Raw genomic sequence first — 12,873 nt, forward strand, 5'->3', positions numbered from 1 at the left:
AGAAAAATTTGCAAAAAAAATATTTTTTAATATTAAACCTTTAAATTGCATATTGTTATTTACTATTAATAAAATTATTTATGAGTTAGGATATGATTTTTATTTATATAAGTATTTTTTGATATAAAATTTATAATGAGATTAAGATTTTAATATGTTCATTATTATTTATTGTAAATTAAAAAATTAAAAAATAACTTGATTATTTCGTAAATTCTTTTATTCATATTTTATATTTATTAATTAATTATTAGAAAATAATACGATACTATAAGTAAAAAGTTAGATTAATAATTGAATAAATATTTATTATTTATTAATTTAAATATATATAATTCTATATAATGTAAATTAAAAAATAAAAAATTGAAGTGTTTAAAAAATATATATATGATAAATATCTTGATGAAAAGTTAAATTATATAATTTAAAAATATATTGTTATAATTATATATTAGTTTTATTTTTAATATAACTTTAAATACTCATATATTTATATAATTAGGTAAGTATAAAAGACAAAAAAAAAAGAAATAAAACATTTATGTTAATTATCAATTTTGGTAAAAACTTTTAATTATATCAATTTAATAATAAACCTTTTCAAATATTTTCAATTTTAATAATAAATTTAATGAAAAATAATTAACTCATCAATGAACAAAAATAATTCAAATTTTTTATTTATTATTAATTTTAGCTATTCCTTTCAGTTTTATTAATATAATCAGCAATTTTAGTATTTTTATTAATTTTAATAAATTTGATGTTGATAAAAATAATAAATGAATAATACAGCTAACATTATTATATGAATTTTAGATTTTTTTTCTCTCTTTTTTTTTACTTATACTTTTAATTTATATTTTTTCTATAATTTTATTTCAAATTTAAGGCAAAAAAATAAAATATTTAAAAATAAAATATGAAAAAAAAGCTAAAATAAATGCAATTATTATTTTCAAAATGATAGATAAATTAATAAAAATAATATTTTTTATTAATTTGAGAATAAAAGCTAAAATTGATATAAAAATAAAAAAATTGGTTAATATTAATAATGTATGTAAATATTTGAATTACTTTTGTTAATTAAGTAATCCAATTAGGCTAATAGATAAAATTGAAACTAATGTGAAAATTTAAGATTAAATTGATAAAATTAAAATATTTGGCTAAAATTGAATAAATTTATCAAAGTTTTAATTTTTTTTAGTCATTTAATCATTAAATAATAGTATAAAATTTCTATAAATAGATAAAAATTTGAAATTAATAAGTATTTAAATTTGATATTACGATTTTTATTATATTTTAATATAAAATTAAAATTTATTTTTATTTTAAATAATTAATTATTTAAATAAAGTCTAAATAATTGTTATGAATAATTTTTAAAATTTTTTTTAATACATTTATAAAATATAACATTTGATCGATGCAAAGAATAAAATTAATTTGAAAATAAGACTAATTAATAAAAAATTTTATGCAGTTTCTTAATTTTATTTAATATTTTAGTTTTTTTATTAAAATTATAAAATTAGTATTAATTTTATTTTATTTACCTAAATTAGTCAAAATTGAAATGCAATTATAATAATTTTATTAAAATTTTCAATAAAAAATATTTTTTAACTTATTATATTGAACAATTATTTGAGAATATAAAATTATTTATTTTTATTCTTAATAAAAATGAAATAAATAAAATTTATTTATGTATAAAAATAAATTTTAAGCATGATTAAAATTATATTTTTTAATATAAATAATTAAAAAGGCTATAAATTTATTATAATAATGTGTTCATCTAATTCAATTAAAAATTTAAATTCTTGATTTTATTCTGTAGTTAATGCTAAATTTTATTTAATTATATATATATATATAATTTTATTAAAATAAATTAAATAATTTTTAATGAATTAATAGTATTTATAGGACTATAATTATGTAATTATTATATTAGAAATTATAAACAAATTATAAAAATTATAAAAAATAATTATAAAAAATTTAATTAAAAAATACGTTATAAGTTATTTTGATAAAATATTTTACAATAAATTGAATAAATGTCTATATACTTTTTGCTATAATCATTTTAATTAAAAATAATAATATATTAATATAAGTGTTTTTTATTCTATTAACATTGATTTTTTTTATTTTTTACATAAAAAAATTTTAATTATTAATTTATTATTTATAATTAAATATGTTCTAATTAAAATTAAATTTATAAATCTTATACCAAATACTACTAATGGATAAGCATTATATATATATAGTTTTAATAATGGACAAAAAATTCATATTCATTTACTTATAAAAAAATATTTAATTAGTATATAATATATATTAAAATTATATAAATTTAAAATTTTTAAATAATATATAATTACGTACAAAATATAAAAAAATAAATTATATATATGAGAAAAAATATTTAAGTAGATAAACTTATATTATTTAACAAATTAATAATTAACAAAATATTTTAAGTTTGAATTTAATTATAAAATTAATAAGATGATTGTAATTTATAATACTAATTTCTTTTATTTTAAAATAATATATTATTATAAATTTAAAAATATTATTTTTTATATACATAAAAAAAAATATATATATTTTTAATTTTTTAATGCTATAATGTTATTCTAACTTAATAAATATTGAATATGTATAAAAAAGTTAGAAATCATTTTTTGAATATATAATTATTATTTTAATTTAATAATTTTATATTTAAACATAAACATAAATTAATAATTTGATTAAAAAAGTTACAATTTTTGTGTGAACACAAGTATCATATCATTTAATATATTTTTTATTTATATGAATTTAACAACCTTTTTTTATTAAAATTTGACGTTTACTCTAAAAAAATAATTATAAAAAATTTAATTTAGAAATATATTACAAGTTAATTTGATAAAATATTTTATTGTGAATCGAATAATTGTCTATATATTTTTTTACTGTAATCATTTCTATTAAAAATAATAATATATTAATGTCAATATTTTTTTTATTCTATTAGTATTGAATTTGTTTTTAAAAAAATAACATTTTGGTTATTAATTTATTATTTATAAATAATTTATTAGTATTAATATATTTTTCAATCTTATCTTTAAAATTTTTCTATACATCATAAAAAAATATAAAATTTTGAAAAATATTATATATCAAATAAAAATTAATAATATTGATACTTATTAATATGAATGTGCATAATTAATTTGGTCAAATAAAATTAAAAAATAAAATTTAAAATAACTAGAAATTAAATAAAAACAACATTATATGAAATTATATCAAATTGAATTTATTTTATTATTATGTGTTTAAACTCTTAAATAGCATTGAAAAAAAGTTTAGATTTTTCATGTTAATTATATATATTTTATAAAAATTAAAAAATAATAAAAACTAATTAGTCTTACTAAATTCAATACTTATAAATTAACAAAATAACAAATAGTTAAAGTTATATATTTATAAAAACACTTATAATTATAAAATTATGCTATAATAATAATTTTTCCGTTATAAATTTCACTTTTATAATTTCTTATTTCTATTAGTATACTTTCAATTTTATTAACTTAATTTGAAATGATAAGTGCGTATATAACATAAATATCACAAAAAATGAAAATTTATTATATTATTATAATAATAATTAATAATATTGTTTCATATAAAAAATAATATATAAAAATATTAAATTACGAGCACAAAAAAGTGCAATACACGTTTTTTTTTTTTAAATTAGTTATATATAAATATATGAAGGAATGGGGGAGGGGGATATTAGTTTTACTCATATTGCCTTTCATTCTTAAAATTAATTATAATTATATTTTTATTATTTAAATTAATTTTAAAGTTTACATAAATTTAAAATTTCTAATTCAGAGTTCATATAAATTTAAAATTGTTAATATTACTTATACTTAATTTCAATTAAATATAAAATTTTATAAGTAATTATATTTTTATTATTTAAATTAATTTTAAAGTTTATATAAATTTAAAATTCTTAATTTTAGAATTCATATAAATTTAAAATTCTTAATATTATTTATACTTAAATTTTAATTAAATATAAAAATTAAAAAAAAACTAATGAATTAAAATAAAATTAATAAATAACAAAATCTTATTAATCTATCAATTATTTATAAAAATATAAAAAAGTATTTATAATGACAGATAAATAATTCATATCCAATAATGTATATTAAATTTAATAATATACGGCTAATTATATAAATTTGTTGTTAATACTATTTAACGGCAAAAAGATACGTCGCTAATAATTTTAACAATTAATTCCTTTCAAATTTTATTGTTGCTAATCTTTTAGCATGTTCATTGTATATTATATTATATTGTCACTAATAATTTTTAGCGATAAAGTATTTGTCACTAAATACCTAATAATATTATTTTTTAATAAATAATATATTTATAACATATATAATATAATCTATAACTTACAAAAATAAAAATACTTATTAAATATGTTAAATAATTAATATATTAAATAGATTTTAAAATTTTTTATATTAAACAATATGACAATACAAAATTTCAAAATATCAATATAATAAAAATAGAAAATTTATAATAATAATACACTAGATTAACAAAAATTCATTTCAAAAATTATTCTATTCTCTAATTTTATAAATAATTTTCTTTCATATATTAGATATGCAATTTCGTTATATAAGTTAAGATTATTTAAATTATTAAAAATTAAAATAAGATATGTACATAATTAAAAAAATAAATAATAAAATTTAAATAAATTAAATTAAATGAGCTAATTTATATTTATTTTTAATTTATTTTAATTTTTAAATATTTTTATCTATTTATATTTTTAAAATTTATTATTATATTTTTTTATTATATTACATTTAAGTTTAGAATTAAGTTCATATTATACGTTAATAATATAACTTTCATAAAAATATAATTAAATAAAAAAAATAATTTTTAAATTACTAAATATGTTTATTTATATAATTAATTAAAATAATATTAAAATTAACATTTTATTTTAAATAATTGAATATAATATTTAACTAATATAAATTAAACTTAGAAAATTTTTATGATACAAATTAAATTTAAGAGATATGCTAATACAATTTTTAAAATTGATGGACGATAAATGAAAATAAAACACTAATTTTATTCGCATAAATAAATTAAACAGTAATATAACTGATATTGATTAATAAAAAAATTAATAAAAAAATTAAATAATTTAATAAATTAAAAATAAAAATATTGAATAATATATATTTTTTAATTATAAAATTAAATAATTAATTTCTTTAATATATATGGAGTAATTTCCCATAAAATAAATATGAAAAAGGAACATCCGCATTTGAAACTCGTTATGATCCAAAGATACGTCGTTTCGGTGAAAAAAAACCTCCCTCGGCCCTCTTTACAAGGAGACTGCGCAGCCACCCACTTTTTCACAAATCACAGTTGCCCGCTGGCTACCCGTTCCTCTCAGCTCAAGCCCCTCCGATTCCCTCACTGTCATGGCCTCTCAACCTCGCCGTAGCACCGAAGGACAGATTCCCTCGCCTTTTAACCTCGCATCTCAAGCTCGCCAGTGCTCATTCTTCCTGCACATCCTTCCCGTTGCACAGTAGGTGGGTTTTCAATTTTTAGTTTACAGATGTTTGGATTTCATTTCACAGATGTCTTTTTTTTTTTTTTTGGTTCATTTCACAGATGTTTGGGTCACTGATCTGTTGATGTATTGACATGTTGGTTCATGTGATCAATGCTCAAATCTGATTTTAGTTCTGTCATTACTGTTGGTTTATGAAGGTGAAAAAGACAATTTAAATTCCGCCGCACAAGTTTACTAGATTAGACAGATTTTTATCATTAGATTAGAATGTAAAATGGGTATAATTTTTGTTTCCAAATGGTTCCTTGGTTAGAATTGACAACTGTTAGAGAGGCTATACTAAATTAGATATAGCCAATTATTAAAGGTCGCCAATTGGCATTATCTTGGTGAGCATGTCGCACCTGTTACTGGTGAAGTACTCGAGCTAGATAACTTTGAGAGTTGGCGTGTTCTGTCATAGGAGTATAATAGGTGGCCGTAGATTCTAATGAAAATGAATTGTTAGCCTAACTGGTATACCTTTAATTAATAGTAGTTTGGATTTTTCAGATCAAAGGAACAGGAGGGCTTTCGAGGTAGATTGTCGTCTTTCTTGGCTTTAACTTTTTGGTTTGGAGAATGGAGGGAAGGTGGAAACAAATCTCCTAGTCTTATGACTAGCTTTTTTATATGCTTTATCTATTTATGGATGCCTGCAGAGAAAATTCAAATTCAAATTCAAATTCAATCGAGGCTCATATAGGGAGAAAGAAGAGGACCGAATTCATCACCATTTATGGACGCTCATCACACATCTCTAGGTCCACAAATGGTACTGATTGAATCACCATCCCTATTCCCTTGTATTTCTACTATTTTCTCCAATTAATTATGAATTTTAACCTCATTTTCTTTTAATTAATTGACATGGTGTTGATTTCTAAAGTTAGAAGAGAACAGACAAAAAATAGCACTAGAGAGATTAAGCAAAGAATCTTCTGGTCTGGATCTCACCAAACCTCCTATCCCTATCGGTCTCTCTCAATTTCCTTTTCTTTTTTTATTATAAAAAAATACAGTTACAAAATATTTTTATTTTATTAAATTCATATGATTTTTTTTTTCAATTTGGACATCTTTGTGTGCAGATAATGTAGGAATGAGAAAGTTAGAAAGCGGAAATCGACTCTCAGAGGTGGAAATTCATATGATTTTCCTTTCTTTTTCTATTATTGTTATTCACTTTTCTAATTTTTTTTTTCAGCATGTTACTTTATTTCATTTGTGTCCTAAGGAGTGAACTATGAAATTAGGGTATGAAGAAATGTAGGAAAAGAAAGGGAAAACATAGCATTATTTTAATTTAGTACTTTATTTTATTCATGGATGTGGTTGTGTTGATGTTTTGTGTGCTTGTCTTTGATTTAGATTGTTATGGATTTTAATGTGTTGTCCAGATGGATGTTAGTGGGTTAGTCTCTTAGCTAAAAGATTTGCAAAAAAGGAATGTATATTTGGAGAAAAGCAACAAGATTTTATCTGAGAAGGTGTGGTTTCTGTATTGAATCAATGTCTTATGTTTAGAGTTAATTTCTGAGAATGGATTTTGTAGTGCTTATCAAAGCTCAAACTTTAGTTGTCTTGTTGTTTCAGCTTCAAATAAAGGATGCTGATAATGATTTGCTATTGAAGTCGTTAAATGATCTGGTAAAGGAATGGACCTTTTTCTTTTATTAATTTTCTTCTTTTTTTCATAATACATGTTTAGCAAAATAAAGTTGAAACTTAAGATTTATTGTTTGGTTGTGCCTATTAATTAATCATGCTAGATTTTGCTTGTCAATGCCCAAGATACTTATTTTCGCATTTCAGTCGAAATAATTATTAAAATGTGTGTGTGTGTGTGTGTATTTCCCTTTTAACTCCTCTTTAATGTTAATTGATTTGTAAATTAACATAACAGTAGAGTCTATCACAATCACATAAAATAAATTGTAAATCAATAAGTAATAATTAAAATTTTCTATAAGTTTTTCTTATTTTATAAAATAAATAAAAATATTTCAAATGATAGTCTTTGAATGTGACTGTTGAAATATTGGTATGTTGAGGGAATTGAGCAAGAACATAGAGATGGTGAACAATTGAAATCTGAACTTGAAGAAACCCGTTGTCACCTAAAGCAACCTTCCTTGATGCACAGGACAAATGATAATCTTTGAATGTGATGCAACGTGAATCTTAAGAAAAGAACACTCTCATACAATACACAAGTATTTGTGAGTGAACTTTGCAGAATTTTATTAATCAAAACTCAAAAACTCTATATAGGATATATGGGGCTATTTATAGAGATTTTAATCTCCTAATCCTAATAGGAAAATAAATTTAATTTCTATGAAGTATAAATAAGAGAAATTACTATTTAGTCCCTTTATTTTAATAAAATTAACATTTGGTCATCCTATTTTAAAAAATACATTAATTAGTCTCCTTATTTTTGCTTTATTTATGTACTCTTTAGTTCTTTTGGTCATTTTAGGGGCTATTTTGCATTTCATTCAGTCCCTGAAATTTGAAAAACACAATTGTATAGTCCTATTTTCTAAGCCTTGAACTATTTAGTCCCTGTAAAGATAATTTCTCTCTCCTTTGAATACACTGATTAACAGAAAACTTGATTTATGCTGCACGGAGGGACTAAAGAGTAGATGAAATAAAAATATAGAGACTATCTAATGTATTATCCAAAATACAAGGACCATGTAGTTAATTTAATTAAAATAGAGAGACTAATTAATAATGTTCGCTCAAGATAATCTAAAATGCATAAGGAAGTTTAGATTAAATCGGAAAAACTAAAACCTAGTTGAAATAGGAAAACTAAAAGTAAATCCTAATTAGAATAGGTAAATTAGAAATAAGTCGTACTTTAAATAGGAAACAACCTAAAACTAATTATACAATTGTATTTTAACAAAACAAGAATTAAAATTGGGTTTGGACTACTTGAGCAAATTTCTCGTTGCTGGTCTAGCGGGAAACGCATTGCATAACGCTCCACATGAAAAAAGCTCATCTGCGAGTTAGAGTTCTTCCAGACCAGTCTCCCTCACTTGGAATAGAACTCGTCCTCAGACTTTAAAGTGTTGAAGAATTGAGAATGGAATGCAGAAAACAAGCAACTCTATCTTTCTTGATGGTAGCAACAAGATTGAAAGACGTTGAACTTCTCACTTTGCTTTTCATATTTAAGAGCATCTGAACAAATAAAATCTGCAAAGACAATAGGAATTAAAGAGTTGGAAAATCTTTATTCTCCATCATCTCCGTGACATGATTTTCCTCAACTTCCATTAATTTTTCCAAGAGGTGATAATTTTCATTCCATAGGACACTTTCCTTAAACTCTTTTTTTCAATCATGGTAAAAGGAAATTCAATTAAAATTTATAGCTTGGATTCCTCAAACTTAGGCTGCACCACTTCAAGTTGCGTTGTTGAATCCCTAAGCTCTTTTTGTTCTACACTTTCATTCTTCAACCACTAAGGGCTCTCATTGGACCTCCTGTTGACAACGTTGTTTCTGCTGGAATAAAATTTGCTCATTATCTAGAGGCTGAAGCTCTTGTTCCAACAAATATTTCGTCATTTGCCATGTATGGAATGGTCCTTTTCCTTCTCTTACCCTCCTAGATTGTAGTTGCTCCCACCATGTGAATGCATCTCCCTTTAATCAACATGCCACCAACTTGACCTCTCTTTCAGGTGTTATGTCCATATAGTTGAAGAATTTGTCAACCTTCGTGATCTAATCTAAGAATTCTTCAATGTTGAGATCCCCATAGAAATAAGGAACATCAATTTTCAATTGATAATCTGCCTCTTCTCCTTTCACCATCATCGCTTTGATACCTATTGAACCTAATTGGCTCGTAGTCGTTTTCCTCTTCCGGATCATCATCGTAGACATTTTGCCTCATGCAAGAATTGGTCGATAAATAAGCTTACCACGAACTGCACCATCTTTTGTTTTTCTATTTTCAACCCAATCCTCCAAACCAAAACTCAAAAGCTCAAAAGACACATGATATATGAGACTATTTATAGAGATTTTAATCTCTTAATCCTAATGAAAAAAAAAAAAAATCTAATTTCTAGGAAGTTTAGATAATCTAAAATACATCAGGAAGTTGAGATAAAATAGGAAAAACTAACACCTAGTTGAAATTGGAAAACTAAAAATAAATTGTAATTAGAATCGGTAAATTAGAAATAAGTCCTAATTTAAATAGGAAGCACCCTAAAACTAATTATGCAGCTGTATTTTAACAAAACACTAAGTAAATTTGGGTTTGTACTGCTTGAAACAAATTTATCGTTGCTGGTCCAGTGGGAAATGCACTGCATCGAAATGGGAAATCTTGAGCTTTTCCCCAACAATTACTTCTCAAGCTAAAAAGCACCCTAAAACTAATTATGCATCTGTATTTTAACAAATCAGGAAGTAAATTTGGGTTTGTACTGCTTGAAACAAATTTATCGTTACTGGTCCAGTGGGAAACGCACTGCATCAGAATGGGAAATCTTGAACTTTTCTCCAACAATTACTTCTCAAGATAAAACTCAAACTTGGTTCAAATGTAATGCAATATTCACTGCCATTTAATCATCACCAGCAGCATCATACCCCAACCAAAACTGCCTAAGCCTTTGAGCAAATTTGAATGGATACAAGCAATTTCTTATACTATCTAGTGAATGGATTCCATAATGCAAGAGTAGCATAATCTTTTAGCAAGAAAGTAAATAGAGATTGATCAAATTAATTAAGTCAATTTTAGTATGTTCCATTTGAATTTTTAAATTTAAAACATCTGACATGGCTGCCAGATAAGCATTCTGATGAAGCTTTCAACTGATTTTGACCAAAGCGGCCACGCATGAAACAATGTTGAAAATTGCTGGTGTTTTTGTGTGACAAAATGAAATTATACAACAATTCCTTATAAAGCTATTTTACCCCATTTCGTGTGTTAAAGTTTTCTGTTGGAAAATTTATATATGCATGGAACAAGTTTGTTGCCACATTGGTTCTATGTTTTTGTATTAAGAGATAATTCCAAGGAACGGCTTTTATAGTGCTTATCAAAGCTCAAAATTTAGTTGTCTTGTTGTTTCAGCTTCAAGGAATTGAACAAACTTGCTTAGAAAGAATTAAGAAAAATGGTAACTGCTATATTCTCATCTGAAAACAGAATACAGAGTCTGTGTCTTTATATACAAGTCTAGCACACATGCTACGCATGTGAAAGGAAAAGACAAGAGAAAAAATAAGTTACAACAGCTGTGGAACAACTTATATGATAAGCCACTTATTTTAATCCAGCTCAGCAGTCTTCTACATTCCCCCCTCAAGTTGGATCATGTGGAAGTGACACAAGAGACAACTTGGAAACAAACTGACTATGGAGCTCAGATGTTAGAGGCTTGGTAAAAATATCTGCCAACTGTAATTGTGAAGAGACATAAGATGGAGCAATAAAACCTTTCTTCAACTGTTCCCTAGCAATATAACAGTCTATGTCAATATGTTTAGTCCTCTCATGGAAGACTGGATTGGCTGCAATATGTAGAGCAGCTTTATTGTGACATCGCAATGAAATAGGCAATTGAATGGGAATCTGCTGATCTTTAAAAATATAAGAAATCCATAACAATTCACAAACTGTGGAAGCTAAAGCTCTATACTCAGTTTCTGCAGATGATTTGGAGACTGTATTTTGTTTTTTGGTCTTCCAAGAGATAAGAGAATTACCAAGAAAGATGCAAAAACCAGTAAGGGATTTTCTAGAAAACACACATGATGCCCAATCAGCATCACAATATGCCAATAACCTCAAATCACAATCTGCTAAAAATATAATCCTCTAGATGGACAGGATTTTAAGTATCTTAAAACATGCATAGTTGCATCCATGTGAGGCTTCCTAGGCACTGACATAAACTGAGATATAAATGTTGAACTGCATAACTGATGTCAGGTCTAGTTATATTAATATACAATAGCCTCCCAATAAGTCTTCTATAAGAATTTGGTTCAGATAATAAGTCACCAGAATCTGTAGACAATTGCAGACTTTTAGGCAAAGGAAACAAAGCTGGTTTTGCATTTGTCATACCTGAATCTGCTAACACATCAAGCATAAATTTCCTTTGACTAAGAATTGTGCCAGAACCTGAGCTTGCCACTTCCAATCCCAGAAAGTACTTCATAAATCCCAAGTCTTTAATTGTGAACTTGGAATGAAAAGCCTGTTTAACAGTAGCAATAGCTTCTGAACTAGTGCCAATAATTATAACATCATCTACATACACTAAAAGAGCCATAAATTGGTTTGAATCTGTTTTTGTAAAAAGACAATGATCATTCTTGGACTGAAGAAATCCAAGAGAGTGAAGAAAACTAGTAAATTCCAGGTTCCATTGTCTAGAAGCCTGTTTCAATCCATACAAAGATCTTTTTAAAAGACATACTTGACCAGGTTTAGCTTTGTCATACCCCTGTGGTGTATGCATATATACCTTTTCATCTAAGTATCCATGGAGGAATGCATTATTTATATCTAACTGATAAATCGGCCATCTTTTAATAGTTGCTAATACAATGAATATTCTCACTGTAACTAGTTTAGCTACAGGAGAAAACCTGTCCTTGTAATCAAGTCCTTCTACCTGATTATATCCTTTAGCAACTAATCTAGCTTTGAACCTCTCTATTTCACCATTAGGCTTACACTTCACCTTATATACCCACTTAGACCCAATAGCCTTTTTTCCTTTTGGCAAAGGTGTAAACACCCAAGTTTCATTCCTTTCCAAAGCAGAGAGCTCCTACTGCATAGCTTGAATCCAATTAATGTCTGTTGAAGCTTATGAAAAAGTTGTAGGTTCATGAATAGTAGACACATTATGAACAAAGGAAGAATGAGAAGGTGTAAAAAAAATAACAGGGTTGAGGAAAATACCTGATTTGTTGGCTGAGCAAGTGATAGCTAGTGAAGGAGAGTCTGCAGAAGCTAGATTAACAAAATCCTTTAACCATGCTGGTTTGGAAACTGTTCTAGTTGATCTTCTTAAAGGAGGATGAGGTGAAGGTAAAGAAAGAGAAGATGAGTCATTAGAAAGAGGTAGAGAAGATAAAGAAGG

At 24.3% G+C, this 12,873-nt stretch overlaps 1 protein-coding gene across 8 annotated transcripts in view; it reads left to right on the plus strand.

Moving 5' to 3' along the window:
- Window positions 1-5,423: 5,423 nt before the first annotated feature.
- Window positions 5,424-12,873, plus strand: part of LOC110656503 (uncharacterized) — a 35,816-nt gene continuing 28,366 nt past the window's right edge. For 3 of the 8 annotated variants that reach the window (XR_009149450.1, XR_009149453.1, XR_009149452.1), the window contains exons 1-7: window positions 5,427-5,699; window positions 6,236-6,261; window positions 6,385-6,497; window positions 6,612-6,699; window positions 6,814-6,860; window positions 7,123-7,212; window positions 7,319-7,372. Coding sequence is in view for 2 of the 8 variants with exons in the window: in XM_058148446.1 (XP_058004429.1) it covers window positions 6,462-6,497; window positions 6,612-6,699; window positions 6,814-6,860; window positions 7,319-7,372 (225 nt within the window). In the remaining 6 variants the exon portion in view is untranslated. Of the gene's footprint in view, window positions 5,700-6,235; window positions 6,262-6,384; window positions 6,498-6,611; window positions 6,700-6,813; window positions 6,861-7,122; window positions 7,213-7,318; window positions 7,373-12,873 lie in introns of all 8 variants that reach the window. The other 5 variants (XR_009149454.1, XM_058148446.1, XM_058148445.1 and 2 more) reach the window with 4 other exon arrangements.

Source organism: Hevea brasiliensis, chromosome 6, assembly GCF_030052815.1.
Source record: "Hevea brasiliensis isolate MT/VB/25A 57/8 chromosome 6, ASM3005281v1, whole genome shotgun sequence".
In the NCBI taxonomy this organism is placed as follows: domain Eukaryota; kingdom Viridiplantae; phylum Streptophyta; class Magnoliopsida; order Malpighiales; family Euphorbiaceae; genus Hevea; species Hevea brasiliensis.